Source organism: Protopterus annectens, chromosome 3.part0 (assembly GCF_019279795.1).
Source record: "Protopterus annectens isolate FY-2018-M chromosome 3.part0, PAN1.0, whole genome shotgun sequence".
NCBI classification, from domain to species: Eukaryota; Metazoa; Chordata; order Ceratodontiformes; family Protopteridae; genus Protopterus; species Protopterus annectens.
The window spans coordinates 122,844,896-122,863,721 of record NC_056731.1 but is presented as its reverse complement, the minus strand read 5'-3'; the positions used below and the strand labels follow the sequence as shown (position 1 = coordinate 122,863,721).

Below are 18,826 nucleotides of genomic sequence, written 5' to 3'. Positions count from 1 at the left end.
CATCTATATGCATTAAAGTGCAGCAGTCATATAAGCTTTCAAAGACATATGTGCATGAGTTTTACCTTCTATGCCTTCTGCATTATCTCATTTATTTACTATGGCATATTAAGTCATTTAAAATCATTATAACTTTTATATTTTATAAGTTACATCTTAAATAAGTAAATTATTATAAAGAAAAACTCACATTTTGTTGTCATAAAGTTAGTTTTTCATCACAATACCGCATTTACAGCAGTTCTACTTCCTGAAACAGTTTACTTCTTGAATTTGCGATGAGTCTGTGTGAAATCAGGGGTCAAAGTTCAAAATGGCTGCTTTCAGCTTCTCTGCGTGTTTTCTGGATGTTGAAGCTTTTAAAACGACTCGAGGACACTATTCACGAGGATACCCACAACCCAAATTGTCTCCCATAACATTCTGGTGGGAATTTTAATAAAAGTAAGTGACAGACATTCATTTTGTAGTACAAATGGATTTATGCAGTGTAAAACCTTCTCAAAGCACTTCACAAGTCATTGCAGTCTCTATGGTAGTGAAACCAAGCCTTCAATTGTTTAACATAAACATAACTTATTTTTATATGCCCCATTTCATTTTCTCATTCAGAGTTTTTTACATACACATATCAGTATTATCAGAACCTTATTACCTTATAAATAAGAGAGAGAAAGAAAAAAAAAGTACCTACAAAGATATTTACTTGCTGTTTGTTTTAATAAAGTAAAACCTGAGACATATTACTTTCAACTGCTTTTAGTTCTAGTCAACTGCAGTTATATCATGACATATTATTTGATATCATGTATTTAGGCAATTTAGTCATGGTATAATATATAGCAGTAATATTTAAACAGCATAAATAATTTTAAAGAGATAATAGATTATTTTTCCCCTTATTTCCTTCTTGTCATCCTTCCCCTCTCCCTACACTCCCCCACCCTTCTCTAAATGTTTAGTTTAAAGAGAATGCCATTATTTAAAACAAGAAAAGAAAGGAAATGTATCAAATTACTAACCTTAGGTCTCTTTGTCACAAAAGAGAAACAAATGATTCATATCAGGTTATTTGTTCCTCAGGAAGTTTGATTATTTATAAAACAAAATTCAGTTCTTGCACATTGAAATAACTTTGAACAAATCATTAAGATATTTGTGGTTTTCTTGTAAATGTAGTAACTGTAATTAAAGAGTTCAAAGAAATATAGAACATGTCATTTGTTTTTTAGTCTTTTTTGTTTCACTGATGTCTTCCAAGAAGTTCCTGTTGCCATTCTCTTTAACGAAGGACTTGCCCATTCCATATCCTCTATTTTATCTAATATTTTATTTTTTTTAATATACAGCAAAGCAGAGTCCAAGTCTTCAAAAATTCTAGGGCCATCAGGTAAAAAGATTTTTAGTTTGGAAGGAAATAAAAGATGAGTTTTGAACTGTGCTTTCTTAAGCTCTCTTATTAATGGTAAAAAGACCTTTCTTTTTGATATTACCAAAGAAGAATAGTCATTGTCAAAGTGCACAGTTGCTTCATTTATTTTTATAGGTGCTTTAGCCCATGCAGATTTTAATACCATCTCCTTGTCATAAGATGATAAAAATCTTACAATCACTGATCTGGGATACTTTTTATTTGTATTAGAATTAGATAAAGACCTATGGGCTCTTTCAATACCAAAAGAAAATGCCTCTGACAGATCTAAAGTTTTGGGAAGCTAAGTATTTAAAAAAGATGTAATGTTATTACCTTCTATATTTTCTGGCAGTCCAAAAATCCTTATATTATTGCGTCTGGATCTGTTTTCCAAGTAATCTAGTTTGGATTGAAGGTGTGTGTTTTGTTTCAATAAGAATTCAATGTTTATTTCTTCTTCCTTAATTCTGTTGTCCATATCATTAAGTGTCTCTTCTATACCTGTAATCTGAGCTTTCTGTTGTTGTAGATCTTGGTGTATCACATCCATTTGTTTTGTGGTTTTCTCTATAAAGTTATCAATTTTAACATCCAGTCTGTTCATTTTAGTTGTTAGTTGCTAAATAGTTGATAGTAAAGTCTGAAGCTCTTTCTTAATGCTGGAATCCTGGCTGTTAGCCTTGCTGGAACTCATTCTGAACAGAAGTGATGAGAGAGAAATTTCCAAAAAGATTTCTGACAGGAAAATTAGTTAAATTTTCTTTCTTTTTTAGATATTATTCAAGATACTGATATTCCAAACGTTATTAGAAAGAAAATTATTCCAATAGTTGAATTTTGAAGTAATAATTTCCTGTTAATGTAGTTATGTTGGTGGAGCTGAAGAAATCTGCTGCTATCCTGTGTTCATCCTTGGCCACGCCCCTCCTTTCATGGATTTCTGAAGCTATTTGTTATGGAGATTTTTAAGTTTCTATTGTAATGTCTGAATTATTCAGCTCATCTGATACTGCATGGACTTCAAACTGGTACTGCACAAGGAAAATTAAAACAACTTCAGAGCAATAAAAGTTTTTTTTTCTAAAGCACTGGCTTTTTCTTTCTTTTGTGCAGTAAAGCCGATTTTAAATACAAGCAGTCAATTTTTGTACAATGCCTTCAGTATTTCTTTCCTTGCCTCCAGTCTCTCATTTCTTTGGGACATACAACTACAACACCATTAAAACATTGCCCACCACAGAAAAGAAGGCTGACAGTAAATTTCATCTGACCACTAGCCTCATGGATAACTAATACAAATACTGAATTTTTACTTCTTTGTTTCTCATATTCCTGCATGCTTATTCACACCCAGATTTTGCTTGCTTTAGTACCTACTTGCCTACTTAAAATGCTACTTAAGATGCCGTTTTCATTGTTCTGAGATACATGCAGTTTTAAACCAAGTCCTTTTCAGCCTTCTGTAATATACCAGTCAAGGAGAGCTCAGCTGTTTTGCTTCTTAGTTGCCATAGTTAATGGAACCTAAATGCTACATTTAGTTTTTGGCAGGGGTACCTACTGTGCAGAGTCTGAATTACCACCCTGTATATCTGTGAGTTATCTTTTCATCCCACATGCAAAGAATATGATGAAGGTGAACTGGCTTCCCTTCAGACTGCCCATAGGTATGTATGTGATGTGTTAGCAAGCTCGTACACATATATGCAGTGGACAGACATCCTACTTAGGATTTGCACTCCACCTGGTACCTCTTATCTGTATGGATAGAATGCAGCACCCTGTAACATCCAATAAGATAAAGTAGTTAAAGAGGGTATTATAATATGAACAATACATATCACATGCACATTATAGACTCACACACGCATATAAATATAAATATAACTATATATATATATATATATATATATATATATATATATATATATATGTGTGTGTGTGTGTGTGTGTATACAATTTTATATATAGATATATATATATATATATATATATATATATATATATATATATATATATATTTAGGTCTACCTGAAAACGCTGAAAGTCCACAATGCCGACAACAAGAACACCAACACCGGAAGATCAACAACGGAGAAGACCAAAAGCTGAGAATCCAGATGCTGAGAACACTGACATGTTAAGGTAAGTGTGCGATAGGGACGGATGTTAGAGTCAGAGTGTGGGTAAGGTAAGTGTGTGATAGTGATGGACGTTAGGGTAGGGTGCGGGTCAGGTAAGTGTGCGATAGTGATGGACTTTAGGTTTAGGGGCAGGTTAAGTGAGTTAGGGTTAGGGTGCGGGTAAGGTAAGTGTGCGATAGTGACGGACTTGAGGGTTAGGGGAGGATTAAGTGAGTTAGGGTTAGGGTGCAGGTAAGGTAAGTATGCGATAGTGACAGACTTAAGGGTTAGGGGCAGATAAAGTGAGTTAGGATTAGGGTGCGGGTAAGGTAAGTGTGCGATAGTGACGGACCTTAGGGTTAGAGTTTGGGTTAAGGTTAGTGCATAGATAGTTGTGTATGTAAGGTTTAGTGTAGGTTTGTAAGGTTTTTGGTGTGCTTGTTTTGTGTGTGTGTTTTTCGGGAAAGGTATTTGTTTTGTTGATTGTCAGGATTGTGGTTTGTCGGGCATGTGAAGTTTCGTGTTTTTGAACTTTCGGTTTTGTCGTGTCGGTTATTTCGTTTTCAGTGTTTTGGCGTGTCGATGTTATCAGGTAGACCCATATATATATATATATATATATATATATATATATATATATATATATATATAGGGAGAGAGAGAGAGAGAAATATTATGATAAATATGTTTTCTAAGATTTGATTTTGCATTATATACTGTATACTGTCGGTTTAGTTATTACACACCAACATTGAATACATTCCAAACAATAAAAAAAAAAATCATGTAGCAAGAAGAAATTGTAAGAATCCCTTTGAAATTATCTATACTCCTGTTAATTGTTCACCACTGGAATTGAATGACAATGTACAGCTGAAGAGAAATGGTCATGTTGCATGCGCTTGTATAGAAATAAAACTTAAGGCATGTTATTTAATTTATTAAAAACTGTTCATTTTTATTTTATCAGGAGATAAATTGATGCCAGCTCCAACAAGGCTGCCAGTGCCAGGTATGTATTTTACAATTTATTATACATCAGATAATAAACTTTCATAAACCTAAGAATAAAGTATAGTCATCATTTGGATGCCTGTGGTGGTACAGAGGTTAGTGTTGCCACCTTACAGCAAGAGGTTCTCTGGTTTGATTCTTGGCTGGGGTGCCTTCTGTGTGGAATCTGCATTTCCTCCCTGTTGTCATGTGGGTTTCTTCTGGGTGCTCCAGTTTCATCACAAAGACATGCTATAGGTGGATTGGACACTCTAAATTGGCCCTAGGTGTGTGTGTGTGTGTGCCTTCTGTGGAAGGTTGAGCACTGGGCTGGCAACTGTTGTTCTTTTGTGGTGACCCCTAACCAACATAAGCTGAAAGGAGCTGATGATGAAAGTATAGTCATCATTCTTCAACTGGTTGGACTTAACAACATAGATCTGTTTTCCTGTGTGTGTGTCTAATTCACAGCATTAAAGCTGGTTATTCTGCCTAGTTGAATATCCAGGCTACAGTTCCTATTTAGATGGGTATGGGAGCTCAACACAACATGGAAAACCCTTTTTTAATGCTTTTAAGTAGACTACATTTACATGTGCTCACTTTTTACTCAAACAAGTGCTTGTGGATCTCAATTTGGAGAACTGACCTCCAAATTAAGGTGCAGATATGCACAAAATTATTCTGTGAAATTAAAAAAAAAAACATGACTTGATTTACTTTATGAATGGTGACCATGAGATTAATTCACCACAGTCAAGCAGTGTAGATAATCACTTTAAAATGAATGAAAAATAAACTTTTTGAACTTTCCATCAATTATTGTTATTATTATTATTATTATTATTATTATTATTATTATTATCCTGATCTCGCTACTAATTGTTTGAGTTTCTTTGACAATTTAAGACAGCTTCATTAAAAGATTGCTATTTTGATAGTTAAATCATGAAGAGATGCATTCATTCTTGCAGACACATAAAGATATGACATCATTGATGCCTGTTGCTTTGTCAGCTTTAAAATACAATATCCATTTTTGTTCACAGGCTTCAGTTTTAGAAATCTAGTTTATTATAGTTTTTGCAGTGCCTCTACAGCATATTACACTGGGAAAACCAATTGTACACTCGGAGAACGCATATAGGAACACATCAGAGATAGAAGAAATTGTAAAGACACCAGTGCTTTAGCCAAACATGCAATAGAGTTTGGATCTCAGCATAAATTAATTTTTTTTTTTGGAACTGATAGATATCAATAACAGGGGAGGAAATATTAAAAACAGAACTGGAGCCTGTGAACAAAAATGGACATTGTATTTTAATGCCAACAAAGCACCAGGCATCAATGATGCCGTATCTTTAAAGCATTTTCTTTATACACATCTTTATAAGCACTAGCTCTTTAAAAGTTAATTGCATCTGATAGTAATAGCCTCTGTGATAGGTTGTTGTATTTTTTAAAAGTTTTTGACTTTGTTCAATGAAATTGTCTGAGGAAGCAGGCTTGAACAGTGAAAGCACTTACTTATTTTATTAAAGCTTTGTACTTTTGCCTACCTGGGACCCAGCATTGTTTTTATTTTAGTTATTGCTAGTGTCCTCTGGTCATGGTTTTCTCCTTGCCTTATACACCATACTCTGTGGTGCTCCGAGTGTCCTCTGGTCATGGTTTTCTCCTTGCCTTATACACCATACTCTGCGGTGCTCCGAGTGTCCTCTGGTCATGGTTTTCTCCTTGCCTTATACACCATACTCTGTGGTGCTCCGAGTGTCCTGCTGCATTTTCCTCCTCTCCATGCCTGTTTTATGGCGTGATGTTTTAAATTAAATCCCTCATAAACTATTAATTCTCCTAAAGTGACATCAGTGAAAAGTTGTTACACAGGGAGAGCATGCTGGTGTTTCAATACACTTTAATAGATACACTACAGAGCCTGTGCAGGGCTCTGTCCATTAAAGTTCATGGATGCACCCCTATGCTAAGCCACCAGCAATGTCATTAAATGCTGTAGAACTGTGTGGGTGTATCCTTAGAACTTTTATGAAGCTTTTAATTAAAAAAAAAAAAAAAACTGTCCATATAATTTTGGTAATATTGGCTGAAAAACACACTGCAGCAAATGGTGAAGCCATACTGCTGTCATATATATTGACATTGTAATGGAACACTTTAAATCCTTGAATTAATTTGATTTGAATGGTGTTTTCTTTGAAAGCTATGTAAGCTATGTTCTGTCACTTTATGTAGGTCCTCCATTTTACAAAATTATATCAGACAGTAAGATAATGACAACTGAATGTATACATGATTAACACATAAATAAATAAATAAATAAATAAAAACTTATTCTGAAATGCTTGCTCACTCACTTATTTTGCGTTTTAACTACTGTTCTGTCAGTAGTTTTCAGGATCTAAACATTAACCATTCTTGGTGCTTTTGGCATGTCTTCATACTTCATGGTATTGTAAACTACGTGGACTGTAAAGTGAGTTGATGAGAGAACTCTGTGTATACAAAACATTTTCCCTACATTGTAGCAGCATTCATTTCAAACAAAATTAATCTACTTTCTGATTTTATACCTTGAAGAGAAGTTAGCCCCCATCTCTGATGAGGGTAGAATGATCCGTGAGACCACCAATTGAACCTCACAGTCATTTTCTGGGTTTTTGTTTTGAACTTTTTGCAAAGGACTTGTGAGACAGTATGGTGATCTACACATAAAATACCTGATAATGAAGAATTTCCCATGTTTTGTTTCTTGCAGATTATAATAAAACTCAAGATGGATGGATTATATATAACGGATCAGATTACTACTTTAGTAAAAATGAGGTTCCCATGGAAGAAGCCAGGGCTTTTTGCAAGAAGAACTTTGGAGATCTAGCAGTGGTTAACAGTAACAGTGAAAGACACTTTTTGTGGAAACAGGTAAAAATTAAAAGCATTAAAATAGGTTGATAACTAATGCATATTATTACGTTTATGTAGTCAAAGTTCCTTTTTCACTTTTGTTTGTAAATAAAACAATTCCTGGCTAACATATGTTGTACTGCACATATACATTGATTGCATTTTCATCTTACCCAAGACACTTTTTACCCACCACTTTCTGTCAAAAACCACTGACCTCTGGCTTGATCCCAGAACCTCCTCACCATCCACTGAGTACCCCTTTGTTCAGTTCAGAGTGATCTTGGACAGGTAGTGGAGCAGGCTGACTTCTGAACAAGGACAAGTGCTAGACAATCAAAATGGAGAGCTGCAGACAGGGGCAGGGACAATACTGGTTGGCCGTAATCCCTACCCAGGAGGACTCAACATACAATGATGGCAGTGCACCTGCTTGTAATGTGCTAACCATCTTTCAACAGATGTAAGCTTACAAAGTGCTCAGTATCCAGCAGAGGTCATATGGGCTTGATAAAGCCCATGTTTCCCCTGGATAAGGGAACTGGCCACTTACACTTTCATCATATCAACACTCCTGACCCTTCTGGTACAACATTCATATTTGGAAACCCAGCTCAAAAGTAGCACAAATAGGCTACTTGACTGAATGCTAGCAGATCGGTCTAACTGTATACATTTTATGCGTACAAACAGTTATCTGACCAGTTATATTTATCAACAGAATCACTACAATTTTGTTCAGGAACAATCTTATGTTTATCTTTAAAAAAAACATTGTCATAGGAGTTTTATAAAATATATTAACAATTGCTAGAGACAGGCATCAGTTTCCCAGCCAGGTTGTTTTTAAATGATAAGATATACATATATTAGAGAGGTCAAACAGTTCAGCATCATGTGCCCTACTTAATATATTTTTTTCTGATTGAAGTAAATGAGTGCTCTGCTTTAGGTCTTTTTTTTTTCTAGGTCTTTTTCCACTTGTGCCTTCAGTCATCAAACTCTCTTCCCATGAGTTTTGAATTCAGTAACAGCTAATCTGAAAGACTGTCATCATCATACCATGGGCCTGTGGGCCTGCCGTCCTTGCTCGATAGACCAAAGCCACATTTGATTAATTTAGTACTCTTTGCCTCGAACTCCATAACACTATGCCTGATCATTCATAGCCTGTGTAGAACCCCTAAAGCAAGGCTACTTCCTGGTACCAACATATTACATCTATGCCACATAGTCTGCTCTAGCACTTTGCCCATTCCTGTATCTTGGTGTTAAATGTGTTTGTTTTTGCATGACTTGAGTCTGTCTTGCCTGAAGAAGCTTATTTAACCAAGATTTGTGCTCAGCACCACCACCATCACCCCCAACCTGGTTGGTGGCAGGTGAAGTCTGAACCTTTAGGCCCCACATCTGTGTAACCTGCCTCAACAATGGATTCAGGACTATTTTACATTGGCCTGACTCTTCAGACTATTAAAGACCTGCCTGTTTGAGCTGGCATTTGAGAATGGATCTTGCATTTATTAGTTCATACTGCCTAGGTTCCTGTAGATCTTCTGAATTGCTATTTCACTCATTAGTTTAATCTTATGAATATTTTTTTTTATTTTAACAGAAAACATGATTTTACCGGGTTGCTTCATATATCTAATGAGATATTTTTACTTGCATTATTTATGTATTATGCTTATGCATTTGCATTCAATTGTTTTAATTTCTGTGTCTGGTGCTTTGTGGGAAAACTACTTAAAAAAAGTTTGAAGTTGAGTTTGAAGAGTGGATCCTAACTGTCCCTAAAACTACACAGTGAACCCTTAGCAGGTAAGGGTATACTTTTGCTCTGTGAAGAACATGAGGATTTTTTGTTTACCCTAAACTCTTCCCTCAGCAGCCATTACAGATATGTAGCTTCAACAATGCCACTCAAATGGCACACAAATGTTGCTATATAACATTAGCCAACAGCAGAGCTACTGGCCTGTATATTGCTGACTGTATATACTGTATGCAGGGTTAATGCTGCCCCCACTGGAGGCCAGTCATGCAGGAGGTGAAGCAATTCCCTTTTTCATATGGTGAGTAGGTCACTGTTAGCGGATCATTCCCAATCCTTCCATTACTACCTACTCCAGATTCCAGGCCAAGATTCAAACTCGGGTCATCTGAGTACAGTAAAGGCTTTATTCCTCTCTTTTAAGGAGCAAACAGATTCTAGGTCTTGAATAGATGTACTTTTAAATACAACCAGTCATGGAGATCTATATTGTTTGGAAGTTTTCCTACTGATATCCCTCGTGAAAATGACCAAGTGGCCTTAACAAATGTCAGATTCCTCCAAATGAATTCTATTGTGTCTTTCATTTTTTGAGGGGCAACACAGCAATGATAATTAAGAATTACACTTAATTCAATAAGACCACTTATAAAGAAAAGTCAGATATTTGTTGGCTTCTCTAGACTATAGCTTGGGGGATGTGACTCCTTCCACTTTATGCATAATATTCTTGTTAGCACTAAGCACATTTTTAGCCTCTTCATGAAAAAAAGGATGTATGGAAAATCATTAAGCCATAAGATTAAAAAGTGAAAAGCTACAGCTTATTCCTTTGCTGTGTCAGCAGGGCAGTGGTTAGTGATCAGAATGTCAGGTTGTCCAAGTCCCCTTCAATAAACACATCACACCGAATTACATTTGACGACCTTTATTAAACTTCCATAACATAGCTTTGATCACCAAAATTTATTAATTACAATTGGACATAGTATAACTGATTCTAAAAACAGTATAAACATCCATGCCCAGTAAGCAGCGCCCATACCTTTGCTCCCTTACTTTACTTATGAAGTAGCGTCCCAGACTCACTTCATATCCCATTTCTTGAATTGGCCATCCAACCAAATAATTCAGGATGGCATGACCTTACTCATATGAAGCAGCGTCCCAGCTCACTTCATACACCATTCGTGGAATTACCTTCCAAACAAATAAGCAGCATCCTTACCTCTGCTTGCTTATCTATCCAGCAAGCTTCCTCCAGCTGCTCATTTTCCTTTCCCCCAACTCCTTGAAATGAACACCCAGACACCAGAGGGGGAACAGAAGAGGGCAAGCCTGTCCCTCCTTCTATGCCTACCCCAACTGATAATATGACCACAATCCCCACCAAACCACCACCAAAAAAAAAAAAAAGGCGGGGGGTAGGTGGGTAGTAAGTTCATGCCAAAATGTGATTACTTTCCCAACTGCACTTGATTAAACCCCTTAAGCTCCTCCCCACCCTTATCTCATTTCCTCACAATCCTTCCTCCCTCCATTTAACCCCTTCATCTCTCCAGCCCACCTAACTCCCACTAATGCCAATCTAACCCCTCTTGAAGATGTCCCTGGAGAACTTAGTTTGTTACCAAACCTCATTTCTATTATATTAAGTGAGTTGGCTCTTCCTCCTACTTCTGGAGGACCAGTGTGCTTACAGGACAGTAGCTGCTTGACGTCCCTGGTCTGTTTATCACACAGCAGCACAACATGGGATTCCACCAGAGCAAGCAGCAGTGGCTCAGGCAACATCACTATCATTTATGGGGATTAAAGCAATACCTAAATGCAGGCTTTCAAAGACTAAGGAAAATTCTCCCTTTCAGGACATAAGAACAAAATCTTGCAGACAATCCAATGTATGACTTCAGCTTGTCTCTCCTCAAAAGGTAGTTCCACGGACTTACTAGGTTTGTACTGCTCCCTCATCAGATGTGTTCCTGGCAATTATGTTTGTGCCAAGCAACTGGTCAACATTATAGCAGATGGCTATGACAGCACACATAATTTAGGTAGCAGTATTTTGATACTCTAACACCCATTTGTGGAATTCCCAGCAAATGTATGCCAGTACATTGGACAAGATCCTTACAAAGGAGTAATTCAGTTTATTGTACTAAGATGTTTGCTTCATCATCATCAAAACTGTCTGCATTAGGAATTGTTATGTCTAACAAGATAAAAAGGGAGTCCTTCATTCTTTCACCATCTTCAGGTTCATATAAGGAAATAGTATTCACTTATACTGATCAAGTAAGTGTCCTTCTGGGCTGGGTGCAATTGCTGAATACAAAGTCATCTTTTCATCTGGTTTCTCCTCAAGGCATATCTCTTGTGAGAATATCCAAATATTGATGAAGGAGCATTTTAGGTGGTCTTCTTATATGACACATGCATTCTACTAAAGCTGCTAATTTTAAGGAGCCTAGTGTTCTTGCTAAGCTTCCATTAATTTGTTCTGTTAATGATTCTCTTACTAGATTGTCTCACAAAATGGTTAGCCATCTCCTCCTGAAAACTGTCAGATTTTATATGGTTCATCAACAGTATAGGCCCCTGTATGAGAATCTAGTGACTAGTCCTACTGTCACTAACATGTCTACTGCTAAATAATCAACCTATAATACTTATATTGTGGATGGCGCAGCGGTGCACTGGTAGCATTGTCGCCTCGCAGCAGGAGGTTTTCCAGTTCAATTCTCAGCTGGGGTGCCTTCTGTGTGGAATCTGCATGTCCTCCCTGCATTTGTGTGGGTTTCCTCCCCAGTTATAAAAACATGCATCTGAAGGCATTTCTCCACATGCCTCTGCTGAAAATTGGTTTCATTCCAAGTCGAACTTTCCTGTAAACAAATGTTAAATAAATAATGCTTATATGTGTGTATGCAACATATATGAATAGATAGAGATACCTATATATTAATCTATAGATAAATATAAATATGGATTTATAAACTGCATATATAATTGTTTGGTTTATCCATAACTACATCTTTAGTTGTATATGTTGTGAAATTTTGAGGCAGTGAATGCACCCAGTTTCTAAAGAAACATTAGCATACCACTGAAAGAACTCAACAGGCTGTATTGGATAAAGTCTTTTATCTGATTCCCTTAGTTTCATTACAGATAAACTCCATGTTTTCTACTTTCAGAACATTCATTGGCAAATATAAACCTCTTGTTGGGCACACACCTCAGAGCCAATTATCCCAGAATTAGACACTCTCTGCTTAGCAATGAACTTCAAAATTGGTCCAGACTCCTCTCGACTCCCAGTGACATCTGCTACCTTGAAATAACATGACCTTTAATAGTTACAGGTTAGTTACTTACTGACCTAATTTAAACTCAGGTATGCAGGTTCAAAGGGACAAGCCTCTATTACTACTCTGCTCTGTTATATTCTCATGTTTAAAACACTTTCCTATTGTTCTTTCTTAGTCCAAATATCTCATGTTTGAGTTTCATCAACTGTCCAGAGCCATACAGTTGTCAGTTTCAGTGGGATGCCTTTAAATGTGCCTTGTATACCAGACATCAAATGTGGATCAAGGCACAAACAAATAAATAACATGACAAATCAGGCCATCTACAGGTATGTTAGAAAATATTTTAGATGCCCAAAAGGCAAAACAATATGTAAAGACTTTATCAAGAGTATTCACGTTTGCACATAATAACTGATCAGCCAAAAGACAGCAGTTGCACTTGAAAAACAAATGACATTACTGTGCAATTTAATTATCTCAGTTTGAGCAGGGACCAGAGCTCAAACTGTGTACTGAGTTAAAGCATTGGAGGTGTGCTACTTTGCTCCTACCTTCCTTTCCATCTCTGCATGCTTACTTTCAGAGGGGGTGGGAGGCAACAGTTTGCTGCTGCTCCTTGGCTGAGGTGATGTATCAATGTTCTTCCAGTGTTTTCGTTTTTCTCTCCATGTCAGTTTGTAATATGCATGTGAGGCAGCTGTGATGTTCCATCAGTGTTGTCAGGACTCAACCAAAATGGTAGAAAAGCCAAAAGGGTTATCTGGATGGCTTAGGTTCAAATTCTAGTAAATGCACATACTTCAAGGTTTCTAGGTGGCATAGCAATTATGCAAGCTCTGCTTCAGGAGTCAGCCTGATCATGCTCCCTTTTCTTTTTCTACATGATTAATTAAAAGAATGGTAAAATAAAGTACAAAGCAAGGGTGTCCTAGCTATCCTTTGTTGTCTGTGTTGTCCATGGAACTCTCATTGTATTATTCTGGGGAAACATCTATAATAACTGGCTTTAGAGATACTCAGAAATGACCTCATTAGACAGTGGTCTTTGCAGATGATACTTTTATTTGCTACATGTTTTTGAAAATTATTTCCTTTGAACAGTGATGGTACATAACCATTCTAATGTCTCAGATCTTTTCATTTACAAATATTAAGATATTCCAGTATATATTATACTAAGCTGCCAGATAACTTCCTTCCCAGACATTTCATTCACTAGGAAGATGAAGCAAACTTTTGTAATGTCCAAATTAAAATACCCCCCCCCCACACACACACATAACCCCTAGAAACTTCCTTACTATCTTAATAGATGCCCATGATACATAGGGATACAGTTGGGCTGGATTGTACACCTAGGCTTACAAAGGTCTTGGTTGTTGTTAGCTTAGTATATACCTATAAACCTATATGAACCTATGACTCTTTTAACCTGTTGCTCTATGTGTACCAAACCTTACACAATTGATAACAACTAAGTTGGAAATCACTATTGCTCATGTCATATGTTTGTTAGTGTTTCACATTCACACATATTTCACTGATTCACATATATTAGCAGAGGAAATGTTGACCTTAATACAGATTGCATTACTACTGCAAAATCTGTGCACAGCATCAAAACAACTTTTACCTTTTATTGTCAAAGTTGTCAACATTTAACATAAATGCGTACAGAATTTTATGGTATTGCCTTATGCATAGAATATGTTTTACATTTTGCACATGAACAGATAAAGAGGTGGGTTTATGTCTTCACATAAACCACTTTATTCTAAGCAACAATCGTTAGAGATGTAACGGATTGCTTGAGAGTATTAAAAACAAATTAGAGATTCTGCCGTCCCCTTCTGTACAAGATTTACAAATAAATGAATGAAAAAGGAAATGGTACACTTGAACCTTGTATTCTTTAGAAGGGTCTTTCTAGATTCTTACAGTCATGTAGTCTTCAGCTCTGTCATATTACATGTAAAACATTAATTCAGCACCCAAAACCACTCACTGCAGGGACATTCACTGACTGACATTTCCTTAGTAACATGTCAGCCAAAACAGCATTTCACTGGGTATGAATTCATAAAACATGAGAAAAAGGGGAAATTTCTTCATGTGAGAAAATCAGTTTGGGTCAGCTGGGTGTGACAAATTTTACATTTCTACATCTGTCTGCAAGGACAAAATAGATACAGTTGTAAAGTAATCTCTATGCAGTCATACGTAGGGATCTGCTTTGGTAACTTTCAATCTAATGACTTAATGGTGGTCCAGTTACAGTCATGAGATTGGATAACTTAGAATGTAAATGTCAAGCATCATAAACTCACTGTCATCATCTGTTTTAATATGGTGGGTTTTTCAGACTACTGTCTATTCCTGGCAATAATAAACCTGCTACCATGAAACCTTATTAATGCACTGTGAAAACACAAAGTGGTCCATTACAGTTCTGTATGCTTTGCAATAGTATACAACGACATGAAAAGAATGTCCAAACAGTTGTCAAACACATTTATAATTCATTGTAATTAAAAGTTTATTTTCAGGAGATGATCAAATGTGGATGGTGGGTTGCTTAGAACTTCACAATGAACATTACTGTCATCATACAGCAAACAGTTTGCCTAGAAAATGCTGCCCAAGGCTCTTACTATATCAAACAGGTTTTCTATGATATCTGCTGGGATACCTGTTCTGTGTTGGAAGTACTCAGTACCATTTAAAATGACACACAAGCATTGATTGTATGATTGCAAATTAGTCTGAAAATGTGAACCTTTTAAAAACAGATACAATATTTAACCTCTTTGTTCCAAAACATATTCATCATTTATATTGCACAGACATCACCGACTACCTCCAAAAAGGTATTTATTAACAGGACAATGTAACTACTATCACCCTTCCTAGTTTGTGGAAGTTGTATTGTTGTAATCCCTTGTTTATCATGTGGAAGTTTCTACAAGATAAATGAGGACCAAGAAAGCTGCTCTAAGGAAACTATATTACACCTTCACCTAGGTCATGTGAATAATTAAAGGTTAAATTTGTGCACTGTACTGACCTAGTTACATACTTTTGTACTGATTTAGTCAGTCTACTACATGTCAACTGGTCTTTCAGTGCAGTAAATATGTTAAATGAAGTATGTACTGAGAATATATTTAGAGTATTGTTCGTGTGAAATGCAGGACGCCATGTTCCCTTTCCATAGTTGACTTCAGTTTGATTTTCTGTGATGCAAACATGTTTATGCAAAATTTTAATTAAAGGCTTGAGAAAAAGGAGGTGGTCTAAAAATATTTACTTTCTTTTACAGATTATTCGCACAGAAAGTCAATTCTATTACATCGGTTTATTTTTGGGACTGGACAAAAAATTCAGGTATGTTATCCCAGCAGATTCATAAATCAAAAGTGGCCAAACCTTGTGTATATGTAAAATGAATGCAGTGAGTACACAAAAGCTGTGGAAAGATGATATGAAGGAATCATATCAGCATTGTTAAAATAATGTATATACATATATATACACACACACACACACAGACACACACACACACACACACACACACACACACACACACACACACACACACACACACACACACACACACACACCCTCCCTATAAATCCCAGCCAAAAAAAAGCAATTTTCTCAGCTTAGCTAGCAGTCTCTACATAAGATCATGGAGACTTCTGGGCTAATGACCCTAATGGGCTTTTCTAAGCCTAGACATGCTTCCTAGAAATATTAGAAAGGAATTGGTCCCATACGTTATATAGGGGGTATATAAAACTTCGGCATGTGTGCTCGAACATTTACAAGTTCCATCTATCTAATAGAGGCATAGGTGCCAGCCCACAAGAAAATTTGTGATTCCCCATTGAATGATCCAAGGTATGTTTAAATAAGTGCAGGAAAGAAGTTTGCTTCCCACATATGGGAAGCTTGTTCCAGAGAAGGAGCAGCCTCTGAGACACATACCTGTCCTAGTTATGTTGCAGGCTAGGTTGAGGTCCCTGGTGTGTTTCTGGTACAATTTACTTTGTGGATGTATAACATGTTGATTAAGGTTGGATTAGAGTATGCTTTGTAGACCAGGCATAGGTCACCTCTAAGCAGCTTGTAGGAGACCAAATATAAGGATACAGGAACAGGAAACAAAAACTGAGGGTAATACTACTCAATAATAGAAGTCTAAATCTCAAAATGCATTCACTCGAGGCACTCCTTAAAATGGAGAACATCAGTATCTGTGCAGTGACTGAGACCTGGTTCAAGGGTCTAGAGAGCACCCCTGCACTACCAGGCTATAACTCATACCACATCTTTTGGCCATCTAACCTGAACCAGAACACCAAAGGTGGAGGTGTGTCCATATTCATTAAGGATATCCACACCTCCAGGCTAGTTGCCCAGCATAATGCATCCGAAGTTATCCAAGTGCAACTAACTCTGGGCAAAACTGCAATCCAAATTGTAGCTTGCTACAGATCCCTCACCATGCCCCAGGATTCCCACTCCTCTTTTCTTTATATACTGGAAAATATTAGGGTTCAACCAAATACCTTAATAATGGGCGATTTCAACTACCCCACCATTAACTGGGAAAACTACTCATGTACCAACTCCTTCGCTCAACGCTTTCTGGAATTCATAAATTCCAATGCCCTGGATCAACTTATCCACACCACCACCAGGGGCAACAATATCCTAGACCTAGTCATTACCAACATGAGTGACTGATGTTCCACACCTGAAGTCAACTCATTGTTGGTCAGATCCGACCATAAGCTAATCACCCTAGATATCCACAACCCGCCCCCACCCACCATTAAGGAAACCATGGTAAAACATTTCTCCAAAGCCAAATTCATGCTTCTTAAGAGAGAAGTGGTGAACTTCATGACACCCATGCAGATCGACACTAGAGTTACAACTGCTGAATCCTACACAAATGCACTCTGTAAGCACTTACATGAGTGCATGGATCGTGCTATACCAAACAGAACCAAGACACTATCCTCCAAAAAAAGGAAGCCAATCTGGTGGTCCCCTGCCATAAACAAACTCTACAACAGAAAGAAGAAACTGTTGCAAAAGACAGTAAAATCCCATGAGTGGAGGAGCTCCCTGGTCAGCCTCAGTAAGAAGTTGAGATCCCTTATAAGATCCTCCAAAGCTAGCTACAAAAACAAAATCGCCACTGATTCTATGGGCAACCACAAAGCATTGTATAGCTATGTCAAGAATCTCAATGGCAACACCCAGATCTGCTCTGAGTTACAGCACAACGGCATGAAAATTACAGAACCAACTGATACTGCCAACATCCTGGCAGATAGGTTCAGTGCTAACTTTACTCCCCTCTCACCCCCTAAAGGGCACATATCTATGCAGGAAGAATGTAGAGTCCCTGTAATCACATCTATGCAGGTAAAAGCTGCACCCTCTAAAACCAAAAACACAACATCCTTGGGACCGGACAATATCACAGGTTGCATTTTACACGAACTTCAGAATGAACTGGCTCCCCACCTAAGCACCATGCTCAATCATAGTCTCACATCAGGCTTTGTGCCCACTGAATGGTGCACAGCACCAGTAATCCCACTCCACAAAGGGGGAGCCATGACTGATCCTGGGAACTATCGCCCTATTAGCCTGACGAGCCTGGTCTGCAAGGCCATGGAAAGTATCATCATGGAACTCATAAACAAAGACTTTGTTAACCTCCAAACTCTGGATCCCACCCAGTTCGGGTTTGTGAAAGGCAGATCATGCCTTTTGAACCTGATTGACTTCTTTGAGGCAGTCACCAAAACCATAGACGAGGGTAAGGTGATTCATACAGCTTATCTTGACCTCGCCAAGGCTTTTGATACCATCCCCTATTCTGGAATTATAGCTAACTCACTAAACTTGGTATAAATCACTATGTCACAAGATGGGTTGCCAACTGGCTCACTGATAGAACCCACACTGCAAAAGTTGCAGACTCCAAATCTGACTTCAAACCAGTGACAAGTGGAGTACCACAGGGTTCAGTCCTGGGACGTCTCCTGTTTGGTATCTATTTCTCTGAAGTACAGGCTAACACAGAAGGCCTCTTGCTAATGACGTTCACAGATGACTGTAAACTAGGAGCCATAGTCGAGTCCCCAAATAATGTGGACATCCTACAGAATGGCCTCAATGAGACAGATGCCTGGTGTCAGAAGCATGGCCTCAAGCTCGATGCCAAAAAGTGCATTGTTATCCCCTTTGGTAAAAACTCTGTACC

General features: G+C 37.4%; 1 protein-coding gene across 1 annotated transcript in view; it reads left to right on the top strand.

Annotated features, from left to right (window-relative positions):
- The window catches only part of LOC122796781 (macrophage mannose receptor 1-like), a 1,193,236-nt gene that overhangs the window by 859,381 nt on the left and 315,029 nt on the right, over positions 1-18,826 (top strand). The window contains exons 17-18 of the mRNA XM_044065508.1: positions 7,307-7,470; positions 15,860-15,924. Of these exons, the coding sequence (XP_043921443.1) occupies positions 7,307-7,470; positions 15,860-15,924 (229 nt within the window). The remainder of the gene's footprint in view (positions 1-7,306; positions 7,471-15,859; positions 15,925-18,826) is intronic.